Genomic DNA, 18,339 nt, shown 5'->3' on the forward strand with positions numbered 1-18,339 from the left:
AAAAAATTAAACCCACGGGAAAAGTAAAACAAATCGCGAAAAATAATTAATTAATTTCGAAGAATTTATTTCATACGCAGCGGTAGCGACTGCTTGGCACCCTCTCTGAATTTAAATTGAAGCCGTCCTAATTTCCATTCGAAACAATAAAGGTTGCAGTTTTATCTTATAATGTTATTGCCAATAAATAGATGTCGCCACGAAAATATTGTTTAGTCATAGTAATATTAGATATCGCTATATTCCTTCATACCCAAAAAAAACGAATTTTAAATGTTTCACAAATTTAAGAAATATTGATTAAATTAGAATAAATAAAAATATTTTTCATAGAGATTTGTTCAATATAAGTCATTTTACGAAAGTTACGTCAAATTTGAATACATGAAAGTATTCGAAACCAACATCAACTACTCTTCGACAGATGTCGCTCAGATAAAGGCGGAGGATCTTGGTGAAATAATATCGCGTTTTAGTAGGAACTAAAGGTATTACCTGGTAGATGTCGCCTGAGTACAGAGTTTACTTTTAATCCCTCTAGGGTGTAGTAAAAGTTTTCTGCGTTGACTGCGCCATCTTTGGACGAATATCAGTGTTTGCTCTGCAATACAAAAAAAATAATTTAAGAAATGGAGAAAATGAAAACGGAACGTTGCGAAAACAGAAAGTTGAATTAATGCAATAAGACTTTTCTTTCTCGCACGAAAATTTCCAAACGAATATATTTTTACCTTTTCTCCTCTTTTGAATTTTCATACCAATTACCATAACCGTGCTAATCTGCATGTGAACGAAGCAAAATTAAAACACTCATATTAAGTGACAAATAGTAAAAGTTGAACCAAATAATTGAAGGAAAAGCACCCAATCTACCTGTCTAATAACAATTGTCAATACGGAACCCCGCTCCACTAACCAGTTGAAATATATTGATTCTGCAGAACTGGTGCTACGGGTTCAATACATCTCCGTTAGGAAATTCAATGCACAATGTCGGAATTCGATCACAATAGAATAATTTTTCTCATGAGTTTGTGTTTGGTGTTCCAGGCGAACATTCATGGTGGTAATGCTTTGCAAGGAGAGTATTGGAACCCATATTTCCATTTTCCGTATGGGGGACCGTATATGGGGGTAAGTTAGAGAACGGGTGAGAAACCCCTAAAAAAATTTTTGGGAAGGTATCACTTTTCATTTCATGTAGATATTGACTGCTTTTGCAATACCTTTGAAAGTCAATACACCGGGTGATGTGTTCTTATCCGTCAATTTTGAGGCCTCTTATAGTCTACCACAGAACCAGACCTCATTTATGTTCCCCCCAGTTATAGGACAAACTGCCCGACAACTATTGTATAACTTATTTGAACAGAAATTGAAAAGGTGAGTGTTGAAGAGCGTAAGAAAAAGTTACAATTAGATCAATATGGAAATAATCAGAACGACATTGCGCCTTTCTTTTCATCATCGTATGTTAAAAGTTTGAAGGACTAAGTCATTTACGATAAAGATTTGTCTGGGTGAGTCATTATCCCACCCATGTGTGTTTTAGTGATAGAGATACCGAAACATGTGTCCGTTCTATTGGGTAAAATTGAAGTTTGTTGTACTTAATTGGGTTCTACACATAGCTACTTGTGGGCATACAAGTTCCCTCAACTCTCTTACTGTGATTATCCAGGGACAGGGCTGTCCTTTCTTTCTTCTCCTGAGTAGTTCGACAAAAATATGATTTACTCTCGAAATAGATCCAGTATCTTTGAAGTATATTTTGAAGAGGACATTTTTTTAGTAACGGCTATCCAGGACGACCCTGCTTGCTCAGAACAATTTGTGAGGCAGCGGACTTGTCTACAGCAGGAACAGGAATTCTGGGTGATATTGTGCATTTGATTTTAACGTATGTTCTTCGTACTGATGAAATCATCGGTCAAGATAGTTCAATACTTTATTTCCAGACCGTCGTCATCGTTAAACACGAATCTGACCCAGGAGTATCAGGAAGCCGAGGGACAAGCCAAAAAGAAGCACGGTTGCAAAAAATACAAGAAATCCTGCAAATTTAGTTTGCTCAAAGTCTTCACTTGGGTCGAGAAAGTTTTTGCTGGAAGTGGCATACCAAATGGAAAGTTACTTAATGGGAAAAGATAATTTTTAAATATTTCCATTGGAACTTCAATAAAAATTTTTCGAATTAATTATTTTTGCTTCTCCTGTGTCGCAAAAAGTTGAACTAAAGATTCGCTGCAGGGTTTTATGATACTACATAGATCAAATTATGGGCTGTAACGATTGCAAAATGGTTGACCTTGACTGTAGAGAAATTTAGCAACTTATGGTGCATATATAAATATTATATAGAAACCGCAAATAGTAGATCATGTTTGAAGCCTTACCAACTTTTTTGTCTAGCAGATCTATCGATAAGTCTTATTCCTAGTCTTCTTTAGGTTACCATCCCGCCGATGATGACCTCTAAGCAAAGCTCCAAATATATTCTTCATAATTAGTTTCAATAGTAGGGAATTCCCATAAAAAGTACGTTGCTAAACCGCGTCCATCTTCTTTCTCTTGTCAAAGACCCTTTGTTTCACTCTGTCTGTCATTTATTATAGTGTTTTCAAATTTAGTACAGTAGTGTTGTGAACTTGTTGCCTCAGGTTCTGAGGTAGGACAGCTACTCCAGGACATGTCATCTTTGTCACTTGCCATTCTTATTTTGTTATTAGCGACTCTTAATAAGAGTGTTTCAATTTGTATTATCTTCGATTTCTGGCAACGATAAGAATTCCAAACCCTCATAAGGTACCACTGCACATTAATCTACTATGGATAGCAAAAGATCCAGAAATCGCCAATCTCGCTCTTCTGAAGGGAAGAAAAGGTCCCACCATCGAAGAAGGAAATCTAGTTCTCATTCCAGAGATGGGAGTCCCAGTGAAAAAAGCATGCTTAAGAACATAGAACTAGACTTAGATTTAAAAGAGAAGCTCAATGACCTTCCTGAAGTACTGAAGTTCATTGAACGGCTACAGAAAATTATTGAAAAACAGGTGAAAAAGGTTATTAAATGGAAGAACAAAGTGAAGCAGCTGCAGGAGGTAAGAATGAGCAATAAAAGGAAAAGAGGTCTATATATGGTGAATCCTTTATACAGAAAAAGAGCAAACATGTTTTTACTCAAACTGACAGTGATGTTTTTGCCAAAGACACAGTAGGGAACAATCATTTATTGTCAGAAAGTGGACTTGGTAATGAGAAGAGTTTAGTTGATGATATCAGGGAAGCTGCAGAGCAAGCTGTGCAAAACTCAGGTTTTGTGTATGATGAAGCCTCAGGACTCTACTATGATTCTAATAGTGGATACTATTATAATTCAGTAAGTAAAAGTACGAAGCACAGTAACTGCTAAAACTGTTCAAAAAACCACATAATGTCATAGTACATGTGGTGTTCTATGTTTTGGTGATGAAAAAAAAACAAAAGTGTGGCATTTATTAATACTATTTACTGTTTTACTTGTTTACTTATTACTTCATTATTGCCCAGTAGCCTGGAAACATGCACCTGCATTATTCTCATGGAATCTTAAAATCATGTATATTTATTACTTTGGCCACCAAATTTTATTTTTTTAATTCTGATTAAGATAAATTCATATATAGGAAACCAGGCTGTATTATGATACTTCAAGTGGCATTTACTTCAATTACAACCACACCACCCAGTGCTATGAGTATAATTGCCAAGTAGACCCATCTTCAGTACTTCTCAGAGGAGCAGAATTGGAAGAAAAAGGCACATCCAGCAAATTGAAGAGAAAACCTCATAAATATGAGAAGAAATCTTCAAAAGTAAGGAGGAAATATGTTGTGTTAATTCTTAATTTTGATACTTGTTTATTTTAGTGAAACACAGAATTCTGTTATCTATTGGATATTTTCAATTTAATTTTGAGAACTCAAATGTAACAACCAGTCTCACAACTCTTTATGCAGACCTCGGAGCTGCTAGGTCTTTAATACATAACCTGAAAATTTGCTTATAACATATGTGGATGAAAGCTTACAAAATAGGATTGATACTTTGAGTCTCGCTATCTCTAACAATACTGAACTTGACAAATATTTTAGGTTCTGCTATTCATCTAATGGCAAATTTTTCAATTCAAAATTGAAATTTGTCTGAAAAGAATGTTGACATAACCCACTAAGGTGATAAACTTGTTGATTGTGTACGACAATATACTAACAGTACAGACGTAATGGGCAAAGTGGGATAAATTTTTTTCATTGTTGAGTATTTATGGATAAAAACGTTAGCAAGATATTGTTTATTTTGTGAGACGCTTTTTTTTACAAGTTTTATTATTGCTTAAAAACTGAGTGTAACAGAATTCTGACCTTCCTGCATTATCTTCCCACGATTTGTCACAATCCATTATTTCTTTTTTTTACAGGTAAACAGCTTCTACAATATGGAATCGCTTTCAAGTTATTTCAATAATATGAATATATCTAATCTACGCAGTATGGTCTCCGGTACGTATAGGAAGTAACGTTCATGTTATTTGCAGGAGTGCAAGAAAAGACGGAAGTACGATCATCTCACTGTGGATTTGGAGGAGGGAGAATGCTCTGATGGAGCTTCGACAAACTGCGACGACGGGTCCTTGTCTGAGTCAAGTGGTACCGAAAATTTTACCCAAATCAATTGAAGAAACTTCACTGACGCCACTGTTTTATCTTATTGCCAGACCTCACCAAGCAGTGGCCTCCTTGTATGCGTATGATTGTGGAAACCACGGAAATCCCTACAATTAAACCAGGAACGTTGTCTATTATCACGTGCGACGGAGGCACCGTAGGGCGTGAAGGAGCTGCGCACTCCATCTGTCTGCCCGACATTAATGTGAGCAAACATCACTTGAGAATCAGCTACGATTCCGACTCTTCCAAGTACTTGGTGGTGGATCTCGGTTCAAGGAATGGGACACTATTGAATGGAAAGAGGATATCCAGTTCAAAGCAGGAAAGTGAACCTACGGAGGTTCCTCACGGCAGTAAACTTCAATTGGGGTCTACGATTTTACTGTGTCATATTCATGAGGGAACGCAGACTTGCGGGCATTGTGAGCCTGGATTGTTACTTGAGGAGGAAAAGGGTAAGGTAAAAGGGGAATTTCAGGTAAAATAACGTATATTCCGTAGTTTTACGTTTTTACAAAACAGATCACCCACAAAACGACTTACATCTACACGCCGTTTTGCGGGTCGTGTTTCCGTCAATTTCCTCAGCGTTTAACACGAACCCAAAGCTTTAGGAACAGTTTTTTCTGTAATCATTGATTTTCTTGCAGGCCCACTCGTTTTAGTGGGGAACAACCGCAAAAACCTGAACCAACAATTTAAAAGTGAACTCAAACGATTGAAAAAACAGCATGGCCTTGTAGGCTTGACGGATGATTCAGTCAAATTGGCTGAAGGTTACACGGATCGAGCGGAGCGTAGAAGGGTGGAAGTTGGCAGTCAAAATCCTTATGAAAAGACAGAATCTGCTTCTTTAGAGGGGCAAGTTAGTTGTTCGAAAGATATTCTTTTAATCATTGTTTTTATTATTCGCAGTTCAATTCCTTCGCAAAACAAAGGATTTAAGTTGCTAGCGAAGATGGGCTGGAAAGAGGGACAATCATTGGGGAAGGATGGAACTACGGGAGTTAAGGAACCGGTCAGTATTACAATTAAGAAATTTCTTGCTTTAAAGATTTCTTATTATGTATATTAACTATTTGAGGGTCGGTACAAAGTACAAATAAAAGAGCATGTAACGAAACATATTGAACGTAAAATAATAATAACGTTAAAATTTATTTTAATTCTTTATCCGTGTTTAATTGCACATTAATTTTTTTGCAGTTCCCAATAATAGCGAAGCATATTTTTTTGTTTTATTACATATTTTAGATTAAAGTGACATCTAACGTTGGGACTGCAGGAATTGGCGCAGTCGGGAATGTTACCATACCTCAAGTTTCAAGTAACAGTGCGAAGCAAAGTATATGGAAAAAGACGCAGGAGCGATTTGAAAAATTACCCAATAAAAATGTTAATATTTTCAGTGATGAAGAATCTGATAGTTGATGAACACTTTATTTGTTAATAAATAATATTTAAGTGCATTTATCATATTTTTGCAGGTATATAAATGTACATATTTAGTAATAGTTTAATTGGAAAATTGTTGTGTTATGTTGTGTGTATGAGAATAAATTTTTGTTTTTGATTGCACCGATTGTTTATATATCTTTTGATAATGTTGGATAATCTTGCCTGCACTTTCTGGAAAACTAGAAAATTTTCCAAAGACAAAAAATATTTACCGGTACCTACTAATTTTAACTTTCTTATCGCGCACTCTTACCGTGAATGCAAGATGTTTACCTTTATGGAAAGAGACACCAGATTAACAAATTAAATATATTTGACAATTTTATTTAAAATTTTCTTTATGACTTTTTAGCCTAAACTAGGAAATTTAATACAAAAATTACTTTATACTTTATCATCATATTTGGATTCTAGGCTCGATGAATTCTCGTAAAGCCGTTCCTCCCCAGTCTCACCGTCCTCTTCATCTTCCTCTCTATCTTGGGCATATCCATCGACCAGTGCTTCATCTCATTCAAATGAAGAGTGGGCGATTTCCAAAAAACCAAATAAAACACTCGGAATAGTGTCACCGGATATTCTATAAATATCTTTCTAAGGTAACGCTGCATTGAACACAGATAACGATCATCCGATGTTTTTAATGACGTTGCAAAATTATCTCTACGAAATCCTGCTTAATGTTGACTTCTACGTCTCGCAATAGTTAATGAAAGTCTATAGCTGTAATAATGTGTTGGATTTATGGAAAATTCGGGTTAAAGATCAGCCATTGTATGCCGTTAAATACTTACCAATAAATATATTTTGCAATATACTGGGTGTTTGATTAAAAAATTGTTTTGCTCCGCCTTTTTCTAAAAGAAAACTCAGTCATTTTTCTTTAGAAATATTTAATTTCCTATTTAACATTTAGCTAGTAATTAGTTACAAACTTCACTGGAAAATCTACACAGTTACGCTGCCGATTACCTATAAGTACCTACAACTTTGAATGTCCCTATTTCCTACCTACATTTGGTACTGTTATAAATTATTAATCGCTATACGTTAAATAATATAAATTAATTTAATAATACATTCATTACGCCTAGCTAATAAGTAAAAATTGCCTAGGGGTTATTGACATGGAATTACTACTAGTTAGTCTATGCGTCGCGTGTCCACATGTGACATCTTTGGTTTGAAAGGTCGTTTAGAAATGCGGTGGGCTTATAAAGTTCATTCAAGGCCAAAGCTCTTTTGAATTAATCTGAAATATAACAGATCTGTCATTTTTTGACAACTATTAGCTATTATTTAATGTCTACAATCGAGAGAGAACCATCTTTCTGTCAAACAGAGCGACAGCTCTTTCGTCAACGTCAAACTTCAAACTATTGGAATTTACACCAATTTATTACGTCATTACATTAATTGATACTCACCATACATTTGCCTGAGTGTTTGGTGTCGATGACGTAACCCTTCGCGCACGCGTCCTTCATCATGTGACACCAAGTCTGGTAAGTATTGTTGTTGGTCCCACATACCGGCCCGTGTAAATACTTGGGGCGGCAGGCTGCAGAGCACACGACGCAGCGCGGTCTTCCTCCTGCTTCCAGGTCCACCAGACATTGTTCCATGTGGTCTTTACATTGAATGTTCTGACAAGTGACGTTATCTGAAATGAAATTATACTTGACAAATGAGGTTGAAAGAACAATCTAAAGTCTTGTACGGGCCGAAAATTGGAGGTCTGGTCCGAGTCAGACACAAAGTAAACTCGGTCGTAATTTCTTTAAGAGAACCAAGCAGTCATCGATGATGCATGGGGCAAGAGGAAATCCCTTCTAAGATCTTCGACTGGGAGATATTCTTTGGGATGAGAGACCGACCTTACAAAATATCTGAATCGAGTTTAGGGGTTACTTTTAAGACTCCAAACGGGTCACTGCTCTATTTATCGGACATTTACCAAAAAGAATCCTGGGGAGTTATTTCCACAACTCTCATAGGTCCATAAAATTAACTTGAAAGGTTTTCAGGAGTAACGAATAGAAGATTATATGAATTATTGTTTATACGCTTTTTAACTGAGTTTAATCCATGTTGAAAAATCCGCATCTGCCGATTAAAAATGCGATTAAAAATGACGGAAATTTAGCTTTTTCCTCCGCTTTTCTCCTTTTATACTGCAACAATGGCGGAAGGTCTAGCTCTACCAGAACGAAACCCATTAGTTTCAACGTGCGCAATCCTTTAATGCTATCAACAAAGTAATGCAAAATATGACTTTAAAATATGTATATCCCCTGCCCGCAAAATGGAAACTTGTCTAGTCTAGACATACTGGAGTTTAATTTTATGCACATCTATCAGGCTATATGGGATTAGAAGTGGCTTTCAGTCTTTGCCCGCTCCACGTTGTCTGAAAAGAGGATTTCGAATATTAACATACAAAAAGGTTTTTTAATTAAGGCTTTGTAGTTTGTGTCTCCACCAGCTTTCAGCTTTCCACGGTAAATATTATATCCCCAATATATATAAGTGTGCAGTCTACTTTTTCACACCAGCTAGAATAAATTTACCTTTGCACGGCCCTTTGTACGCAATGGGAATAGCTTTTCCAGCGTGACAAGCCACGTCTCGAAGATGGCAAGCGCTTTTATAGGTCAACCCATCAGACCCGCAGACTTGCCGCTGTTTGGACACTAGTGGGCACTTCTTCTTGGAGCAGTGGATGCAGTGGGGGGTAAGGTTTTGGTCTAAAAGACATGTTTTGCTGTCCGGACAGCTGATTTTATCACAGGAACCTGTGATGTCCAAGAACAATACTCAGTAGCTATCATCAACGACATTGGGAATAACTTACTTTGGCAAACACCATAATAAGCAACTGACAGACTTTTCTGTTTCTGTTTGCAGGATTTCTTCCGCATCCTGCACCAATTTCTATAGGTTCTCCCATCGGTGCCGCACACGGGCCCTTTGGGCTTCCTTTTCCCATCTTTGCAGGTGGAAGAGCACACACATTTCGGAATCCCTTTCCTCATAACGCAGCCTTTTCCAGTTTCGCATTTGACGTTTGTACAGGATTCTGTGGATGTGGAGATCTTCTTGGAGGAAGAACTACAGGAGCTTCTGGGGAGACTTACCTTTGCACTGTAGACACTTAACACCTCCTCCCAGCATTCTCCAGAAGAAGAGGGTGCTAGGGTCGAATTCATCGGGAGACCAGGCCGTGGATATAGAGGAGCTGCTGGAACAACAGTCTTCTTTCGAGATTCTTTCGTAGAGGAGTTCGGTGCAGCGTCCGTTGTTTTTCCTCACCATGGTGGACCAGCAAGTGCCAGCTGAAAATAGAGTAAAACTCGATGAAATGTAGCAATGAGATATCAGTTCATGTAAGAGTCCATGAAGGAATTCGTAAAATAAGCAGAGGTCTGTGTTCAGGCAGAAGGGACGAAATGATTACCATATGGGTAACAGTTATTACGTCATGTTGCCTTGTTGCGAAATATGCTCTTTGCAGAGCTAACACGAACAATCTTGATGAAATGGCCAAATTTAGGAATGCCATGACGAATCCAGATGTAGAGGTAATCATCCAGAAATTCGACGAATGGAAATGTTCTCGCTGCGCCTGCATCAAGCTCTTTTAGGGGAACTTTGAGCGCCAATTGAAGTAAAACTTCACCTGGACGAAGGGAGTAAAAAGTGTGTTGTATCTATACCAAAAATTTATCTACATGTAAATTAATATTCATTAGTCCTTCTTAAAAGAACTTATTCTGAGTAATTTATTAAAGAGGCGAATAAATCACAATACGATCGAAGGCGGATTAAGCGATAAACAAACATACGCCAGACAGACGTTAACAGTATTTAAGACATTCATTCGTCCGCATTATAATTCAATGCAAAAAGAAAACACGCTGCCATTTACGGAGGATGCCCCCTGTATTGGTTCCGTTACGTTGATTTATTGATCGCGCTTTCGCCGAACTGGCAAGAACCGGCTAAAAATAGCCTGTCTGGAACCATAGAGGTGTTGATTGCATATAGGCAAGAACACCTTACAAACCTCAAAAAACGAAAAAATTGCACGAAACAGGTCCTTCCAGGAAGTTGCCTCTGAGATCCGCCATTGCATAATCGACGAACATTAAGTGCGCTTAAGTATCAGCAAAGTTGGGCGACCTTGGTGTACACCTGGCTCATATTAAATTATTTACATTAGGTGACAATGCGGATTATGCAAATTACGATGCAATTACTAATGTTTGTGCAAATAATGCTAATTTTTCATTAATCAATTTTTTTGCCTTTAACATTACACCGACTGCCTTAATTAAAACATTCGCCGTCGAATAATAAGAAACCAGACAGATGTTTATATGCGTGGTATTATAAGGGACAATCAAAGGTCCCAAAACATCGCCATAGCCCAAAGGAGTGGCGTCAAAATTTCGCGACTCACCAACCATAAAAGACTTGTTTGGCATATAAGTTGGATAATAAAATTCGTGACATATGCCGCATTTTAAAATGAGCAAATCTGGGGGCTAATAAAAAATTTTAGCACGCGAACACTGGGAGAGTTGAACGATGGGCGAGGAAGGTAGTCCGAATGCCACATTGTCCATCTCGCGGGCAACATGTAATACGTCTCGGAATCGCCGATGGACGCGCTTAAATTTGTAATTTTATGCTCAAAACAACGATATAAATTACGGCCGATATTGCAGTTCTAAATTTAGACTTGACGCGATATTGCCCATAGAGGTATAAAGAGGTTTTTGGATCTGATGTTCCATCAGTTTTCACGACCGTCAGTTTGTACTCCAAATTTTACGCCCAATGTTGGAGTTTGATATGTGCGTATTCGACCCTATATATAATTACTAATAACATAATCGCTGGGCGTAGAATCAAATTTTGTCGATGAGCATGAAATCTGGAGTGCAAGCTAACCAGCTAATTTATGTCACCTTCAAATGTCATGCAACGGAAAAACATAGAAAGCGATAGGAAGTACCACATCTTCTGGAACGATGTACACTGCGTCGCGAAAAAAGGACCTCTGTCTCATCCAAACTTGTTCTAAAGAATCAGAATGTGTATTCCGAGTATTCCCTTTGGTTGACTTTGCAGTTCATTAAATCTTTAAATGCAAAGGAGATTACGAGGAGGGTCGGGGATCTTGCGGGGAAGGTATCTGGACAAGGGAATGGCGTGTTTGTGTTATAATTGGAGAGGGGCGTTTTTATATAGGGCAAAAAGTTGAGTGCGTTGGGGAGTCTAAGAGTTTTAACCTTTTACCTTTAAAAAAATGTATGATTTATAGAAAGTAATTTATGGTATACACCGTGAGAATTTTACTGCGAATGAGGGTGGCTCCCTCATCAAGTTCTGTAGTTATCTCTTCGTAGAGGACTGTCTGCTCCGAAAGTCTTTGACACGCCGATCTACTCGGGGCGTTACAACACTCCATATGCAACAAACATGGTCTCGAAATTTGCAAATGTCGATAACTTCCGCACACCATCCCAAAATAGTGCTTTTATAGTCCTTTTTCCCACATTATACATTTCGTTGCATTAGTATTTCGGATGGCAGACGCGATTTGCTTACAAACAGACACAAATTTCGCCTGGCCACTCCTAACCATTCAAAACCTGCATATTCACTGCACAATCTGCTACTTGAAGTTCCAACGGAAGCTTATCGTGCAGATCAATGAGATTTCTTGACAAATGTACTATGAAAATTATGAATCATTATACGTTGCGAATGTAATAGAATCTCATACGTGCGTAGCTTGAATAATGCGGCCCAGAGGCGTGGAAGGATTTTTCCCCACATCAGCTGGACTTCTGGGAAGAACATTTTTCGAAGGTTGAAAAAGTGACATAATGTGGTTGAGACACGTAACGGCCGTTAATGAGAAGAGACAGAAATTCCGTTAAGTAGACAGGTACGAAAAAAAAGTACGCCTGGTAACAGCTAATGAATCTGAGGTTACAAATCGCCAGTCATCAATCATACATTAAAATAAGTATTATGGTTTATTGTTTAGCATTGCCAGCAGTTGCTTAAAACCGGCCTTGCCAAATAAACGATTTAAAATCTAATCATCGACCAAGAATCTTAACCGTCTAGACACTCCATTTTCTATTGTGGGTTGAATCCCGTTCAGGAAAAAAAAACGTGCATCTGAATGCATTATTAAATAATAATAATTGTTTTCTTGTATACCGAATACCATTACGTAGAAATTTGCTCACAACTTGGTGCAGACTTCGGTACTTTTAGGGCTCCCTCTAGGAATTTTGCCATGTATGGAACTCTACCGCCCAAGCCATGCATTGAATTTTACAATCTTTCAGCCATGTCGAATAAGCGCCAAAATTTACCGTTTCTCAACTAAGAGACAGTGGCGTAGAGGATGATGTAACAAATCTACTGGAACAACGATATATTCTAGAATTAACGCTTCCAAAAATAAATTTCATACGCTAACAAATTTCAGTGTACAAGGTCTTCTGATAACACGTCAATAGACCCCGTAACTGCAACTTTTTTAGCGAAGGGGCACCGGCGTAGAGGGATCACGTTTCCTTCATTAAAAAAAAAGACTAGAACAACCATAAACTCTGGAATGAATAACTGTGTAAACAATCCTTCTCCGCCAATGTACTACATAACTGTTACAACTGGCAGCTTGATCGAGGAACTGACAGTAGCGTAGAAGGACCTCATTTCAAGCGATGAGAACGCAATTTTGATGCACACTGCAGACCAAAATAAGGTGTGAAATTTATAACAGCCAAATTGAAGAACCTACGCCAATGATTTTAATTATGTGCATAACTGTCTTATAATTGTGAATAAACGTTGAAAACTACAACTTGATTGGACAAAAGACTCTGGTCCAGGGACCTTGACCATAAATTGAAATATCTACTGCAAAAATACTGCAAGCAAAGACAAGTTTATTACAGTCAGAATAAATGTTCTACGTCAATGAGTATTAATAGCATAAACTGTCTAATAATTTTGAACAATCGCTAAAATATGGCAATTGATTGATAAACAGACAGAGACGTAGAAAAGTCCAGTTTCATGAAGTGAGGAAAAACTTGAAATATATTAAAAACTGATAGCGATTCTGGAGTGTATCGCAGCGAAAATACACTTTCCACGCCAATGTACATCGATGTTCACTATCCTTGAATAATTTGGAATTTATGTTTAAATTTTCAATTCGGATAAAAGACAGTGGGGTAAAGCGGGCCCTGTTTCATGATACAATTTATGACGTGGGAGGGTAATCTGGAATACACCGAAAGAAATACGAATTTTGGAAGTTCTAACGGACAAAATTGACCTTGTACGCCCATGAAGGTTTCCGTGGATAAGCTTTTTTAATTGTAAACAAATTGAAAAATTCTCAACTTTAACGGCCGCGAGACAATGACGTAAGAGACCCCATTTGGACAGGCATTCTTTGGAGATTCCAAGTCACGACAGATCCTCCGAAGGGCTGAACAGCTGCTTCCAAATAAGACTCGCATCATTACGCCCTTCTCCCGAACGAGCCCAGCACCTCCAAATACATTCTGAAAACTCTTCTGTACCATTTAAACCCCATAACCCATCCCAACCAACAACATCCTGCCGAAACTATAAACAACCCACCTGCCCGTTAAAGGCGTCCTAATGGGAGATTCGGCCGCTGTTATGAGTTTTTGCACTTTAATGTTGATAAAGTCTAGACGTCGTTGAGTGCATCAAGGCTGCTGGCTGATTTTTAATGTCGCCTTAGAATCCAGTGCAGTGCGAAAAGGAAAAGGAGAGAGCCTTGGTTTCAACCCTTGCGTCCTCGTATCCGTTCCAATTGAGATGGTGAAAGATTAGATGATCAATTTGCGTCTAACATCCGTCATTAATGGTGATGGTATCACACTGCGATGGCTTTGTAGGTTCTTGAGGATCACCATAGATGGGTTCACCACCCAGGATCACCTTCGCCGTGGGTGAGATATTGCAACAATGGTAAATCACCACATCGTCACCAGTCGATGGCGACAGACGGCAGACAAACTGTCGCCTGGTGCTGGCTGGCTCGAAGATAAGCGTAAATGATCACGACTTTGGTTTAGCCACGGTAGTTCAGAGACGGCCTTGCAGGACTTTTAGGACCCATTGGAGAAGCAAATTTTGAAAGGGTATGCTAGTCATCCGCAAGGGAGGAATGGTCAGTTGAATGAGCGAGAAAGGCAAGACACCAAGTCCGACGATAGAGAATTGGTTCGGACTAGCGCCCTTGCCGAAAATTTGTGAGAATATACTGGGAGTAGTGGTAGTGACGAAGGTGAAAGGAGTTAAGGAAGGATAAGGGAAAAGTACTGCCAAAATCTAGTGATATAGAGCTAGACAATAATCTTGGATATTGCCAGATAGCATAACGCCTCAAATCTTTGAGTTAGATTAAAAAAAGAGGTAGTAGTCTGAATAGGCCAAAGGGGGGTCGAGAGAGTTTTTTGTTGCTCTTCTAGACTATACAGATATGAACGCATTCGGGAGCACGGGAGGAGTGTTCATGCAATGTTAGGCGGGGGCTAGTTCTTTTACCACCAAAAGTTTCAGTTGAGGACTTAGATTTTCAATATCCAAAATGCCCACAAGATGTCTAAATACAAGTGAAATTTTTTGGACGGTTCTGAGGACAAGAGCCCTAAAATAGCCATTCAGACGCATCGGAAATCTATTCCAGCTTTCGGAAACAATGTGTGTAAGAAAGCAACTCTCGTAGAACCTTTGTCTTCCATTCCCGCAACGTCGAACGTTTCCTTTTACGCATTCTGCTCTAAAAGCGTGACATTCCCTTCCGAAATCATGCAGAAGTGACGCATCATCATGGTAAATCATCCTAGAAGTGAACGTGATCGTGATATCACTCCCAGAGAGTTTTTGACCGGTCGGAATGAAATATCCGGATCTCGCGTGTAGACTGCGTCGGCTCATGCAGGAAATGCGACGGTTTCACGTGCATTTTGGGCCAAAGCGAATACCTCCCTGGAAACCCTCCATGATGAGCGATTTTCCAAGGCTCGTCCAATGGGGGCAGGATTTTCGGTTTAGGGTTAGTTTTGACATATCCAAGCGACTTTTTTAGACCCAAATAGAATCCGGTCCTGTTCGTATGACCGAAGAGGAATAACCTCGAAAGGCCGAAGCGGCTGGAAGATCGGGTCAGCGAGACGGAATTATGTAAGCGAAGTACGACCACGGCTGCAGAACGGCCCAGTATTCGAGCACAACAAAATATAGTAAACAAGTTTTGTGTCCATCTACGGCTGGCTTCAAATAAACGCTCCCATCAATTTGTAAACCGTGAATTAGGCTTTAAATTTAAATATGGCTTGATCAGCTAATGAGTCTCTGATTTGGGTGCTTTGCCGAGAATCGCATCATAAATGAGAAAATAATAGACGACTAATTTATCTATCAGTGCTGTTCGATCAATCTTGCTGATTGATCGTCTGAGGCTGACTCGGTGTGAAAACAATCCTGTTATAGATTAATTATCTGTGTATTATTGCATGTGTGCATATCTTAACACACTCTCTAATCCAAATAGCTAATTTTAAATTAATATTTTCTTTGATTTTATTATTTATGGCTGGCGGAAGACGCTTCCGCGCTCGGAAGCTGAAAATAGACCCTGACACCTGAGTCCCATCTCTCTAGAAGATTTATGCGTGCAGAATGGAGATTAACTTACCTAAAGTGAAATCAATGAGCGAACCGAGACAAAATACAATGAGCAGAGGCCAAATTTTGATGACGACAGCATTCATTTCGATGAGGAGGCTTGATAATGCGGGGGCCTTGGCCCGGCTCAGCCCAACATCTCACATGGCACGTGGGAAATCTGCCACATTCCTGAAAATAATATATCAAGATTTATCCCAAATGAAACCATATTCGTAAATACTAAAAGTAGTATGACGGCCATCTATTCCATTGGGTCCATTCAGAGAGCAGAAGTACCGCGACGATTGAAATTTTATTGTGGCGCCAACTTAAAGCGGTGAAAGAGCACATTAATCTGGAAAACTGGAATTTTGAATCTTCTATTTCCTCATGAATAAGTTAATAGGTCTTTGTCAATAAAATTGCCAAGCAGTAGGCACTTAGAGAATCAAAGCTTCAGGTGCGTCAGCGTTCGATCGCTGCAAATTCTCTGAATGCACCCACTCTATTCAAAACCCTTTTCTGAGGTCTAAATTATAACAAACAATCAAGTGGGGTATGTAACAAACATCTTTCTACTCTCCTTAAAAAAAATCATCAAACATCATCAGGGACGGATGGAGCAAACTCAGGAGAGGAGCAACCCTTTCAGCGTTTTTTTGACTTCATCTAGATATCTGAATTTGTCCATTTTTCTCTAGATCGCTGATTCATATCAGAAGAGTTAGGAAGCAAAGGAGAAGCCCAAGAGCGACCAACTCTTTTGGTACCTTTCTTGACCTGATCCATTCATTTAACATTACCATCCCGCCTTATTACTATGGTTAGCGTCATATAATCATTTTTTCTTAGTATTTAGTGCTACTGGTACTCAAAAGCAGGTGATGCGATTAGCAACACTGCAGTAGCGATAGAAGTTCTCAGTGTTCATCCTTCAAAGTACAGACCTGTTCGCCAATGTCTACAATGCCGGGCAAGCAATGGGCTGCAAATACCGGACCCAACAGGGTCCAGGTCGAGTCAGAAGTCCTATTGTTCATTTGTTACAAAAGTTCAATTCACAAAATAATTTTCCTTCAGACAGTCATTACGGTCCGGGGCACCTTTGCTGGTGAGAAGGGTCAAATTGGCGCTTCGGGAGCTCGAAGGCACGGCATCTCTGGGAGCCCCAGAAGGAAATCGGGGTAAAGGGTGGACGTCAATAGGGTGTATTATATAGGTAATTTTGTTTTCCAGTAATTTTTCTTCATAATTAGATCAAATTGATTATTCCACATAAATTACTTCCACTGAAAATTACTAGTGACGTATCCTCCATTTCCCTATAAGAATCAACAAGGTAATCCTTAAGCACGTCGATGGTTATAGAATTTTTCATTAAATAGAAGAGAAATGTACGGTTTGCATTACTATGCAGGTATACTGCGTTTCCAATATCTTGCACCATTTATATTTCATTTTTCTTAATATGTATTTAATACCCAGTATCTTGGAAACGACTAATTTTAGAACATTCATAAATATAACATTTTCGTCTTAGAAGAATCCAGGGAATCAGCTCTCTAAGCATAGGAACACTCTTAAGGACCACCCTGTATAATACGGAGAGCAGCTGCTGAACACTGCGATTCCAGCGCCTCCTGATAACAGTCTTTTGCACAGACTTCAGACCGCGGGATTCACCGCGCAGGTGTTCGCCGACGATGGGTTGGTGATGATACCGGGCAAGTTCTTCGGCAGTGCCTGCGACCAAATGCAAATTACTTGCAGGACAATAGAACAATGGTGTATTCCGAAGGGACTGTTTATTAATACTGACAACACATAGCTAAATTTACAGCAGAGAAAAGACGAACATAGGATTCGGGCAACCAACATTGTACGGGAAATCTTCATTGTGGAAGCCAGAGGCATTTTTAGGGGCTATGGGGGGGGGGGGGGGGTAATATCGACAGCATATTAACCCGGAAATGCCCTGCCTCCAACAAGGCCCCACCAGGGCGAAAGTCATAAAGTTTGATATCCCTCGTCGATAGGTTCGTCATTTTGGTGGTTACACATGGACAATGCAGAGGGTGGTCTGGTTAGCTATTACCAGTACATTCAGAAATACACCCGCAGTGGCGCTCAACTGGCCCACTTCAAGCAGCTGCAAGTTTGAATCTGGATTAAGAAGGAAAGTAGGTCTTGCCATAGGAGAGCTAAAGTTTCCAGACGGCCTAAGCAAACTGTAGGAAACTTGAGGAAACTGGTTGTTCCAGGATTGCTGGATTCGTTCCAAGAGACGTTCGAACCGTACTGTCCAAGGAAGAAACTGATTAAGTCTGAAACAGTTTTTCGAGTGAACGTTCTAAAGATGAGAATTTATGATGAAACTTCTTCAGACGACATCGGATAACAATCATATTCGATATACTGACGGATTGTT

At 39.1% G+C, this 18,339-nt stretch overlaps 3 protein-coding genes and 1 long non-coding RNA gene across 6 annotated transcripts in view; 2 read left to right on the plus strand and 2 right to left on the minus strand.

Moving 5' to 3' along the window:
• Positions 1–2,540, minus strand: part of LOC136345443 (uncharacterized) — a 65,793-nt gene extending 63,253 nt beyond the window's left edge. The window contains exons 1-2 of the long non-coding RNA XR_010733144.1: positions 2,397–2,540; positions 496–601 (exon numbers count right to left, since the gene is read on the minus strand). This is a non-coding gene — a long non-coding RNA (uncharacterized lncRNA). The remainder of the gene's footprint in view (positions 1–495; positions 602–2,396) is intronic.
• On the plus strand, positions 902–2,198 carry LOC136344604 (uncharacterized). The gene is made up of 4 exons (XM_066292235.1): positions 902–1,134; positions 1,205–1,383; positions 1,793–1,900; positions 1,959–2,198. Exons 1-4 carry the CDS (start codon positions 991–993, stop codon positions 2,149–2,151), a joined length of 624 nt encoding a protein of 207 aa, XP_066148332.1. The 5' UTR covers positions 902–990; the 3' UTR covers positions 2,152–2,198.
• Positions 2,541–2,700: 160 nt separating the features above from the next.
• On the plus strand, positions 2,701–6,287 carry LOC136349633 (angiogenic factor with G patch and FHA domains 1). Of its 2 annotated transcripts, none has more exons than XM_066301319.1 (8): positions 2,701–3,101; positions 3,158–3,379; positions 3,666–3,854; positions 4,460–4,541; positions 4,757–5,164; positions 5,360–5,570; positions 5,625–5,727; positions 5,964–6,287. In XM_066301319.1, exons 1-8 carry the CDS (start codon positions 2,829–2,831, stop codon positions 6,138–6,140), a joined length of 1,665 nt encoding a protein of 554 aa, XP_066157416.1. In that variant the 5' UTR covers positions 2,701–2,828; the 3' UTR covers positions 6,141–6,287. The 2 variants fall into 2 exon arrangements, with proteins under 2 accessions (XP_066157416.1, XP_066157411.1); XM_066301314.1 differs by lacking the exon at positions 4,460–4,541 and adding an exon at positions 4,577–4,688.
• Positions 6,288–6,462: 175 nt separating this feature from the next.
• LOC136349646 (follistatin) overlaps positions 6,463–18,339 on the minus strand; it is a 36,783-nt gene continuing 24,906 nt past the window's right edge. Inside the window, exons 2-8 of one of the 2 annotated variants that reach the window (XM_066301341.1) lie at positions 15,940–16,100; positions 9,305–9,502; positions 9,022–9,246; positions 8,738–8,962; positions 7,595–7,830; positions 6,962–7,406; positions 6,463–6,890 (exon numbers count right to left, since the gene is read on the minus strand). In XM_066301341.1, the coding sequence (XP_066157438.1) occupies positions 7,389–7,406; positions 7,595–7,830; positions 8,738–8,962; positions 9,022–9,246; positions 9,305–9,502; positions 15,940–16,015 (978 nt within the window). In that variant the 5' untranslated portion in view covers positions 16,016–16,100 and the 3' untranslated portion in view covers positions 6,463–6,890; positions 6,962–7,388. Of the gene's footprint in view, positions 6,891–6,961; positions 7,420–7,594; positions 7,831–8,737; positions 8,963–9,021; positions 9,247–9,304; positions 9,503–15,939; positions 16,101–18,339 lie in introns of both variants that reach the window. The other variant, XM_066301332.1, reaches the window with a different exon arrangement.

Source organism: Euwallacea fornicatus, chromosome 2 (genome assembly GCF_040115645.1).
Source record: "Euwallacea fornicatus isolate EFF26 chromosome 2, ASM4011564v1, whole genome shotgun sequence".
NCBI classification, from domain to species: domain Eukaryota; kingdom Metazoa; phylum Arthropoda; class Insecta; order Coleoptera; family Curculionidae; genus Euwallacea; species Euwallacea fornicatus.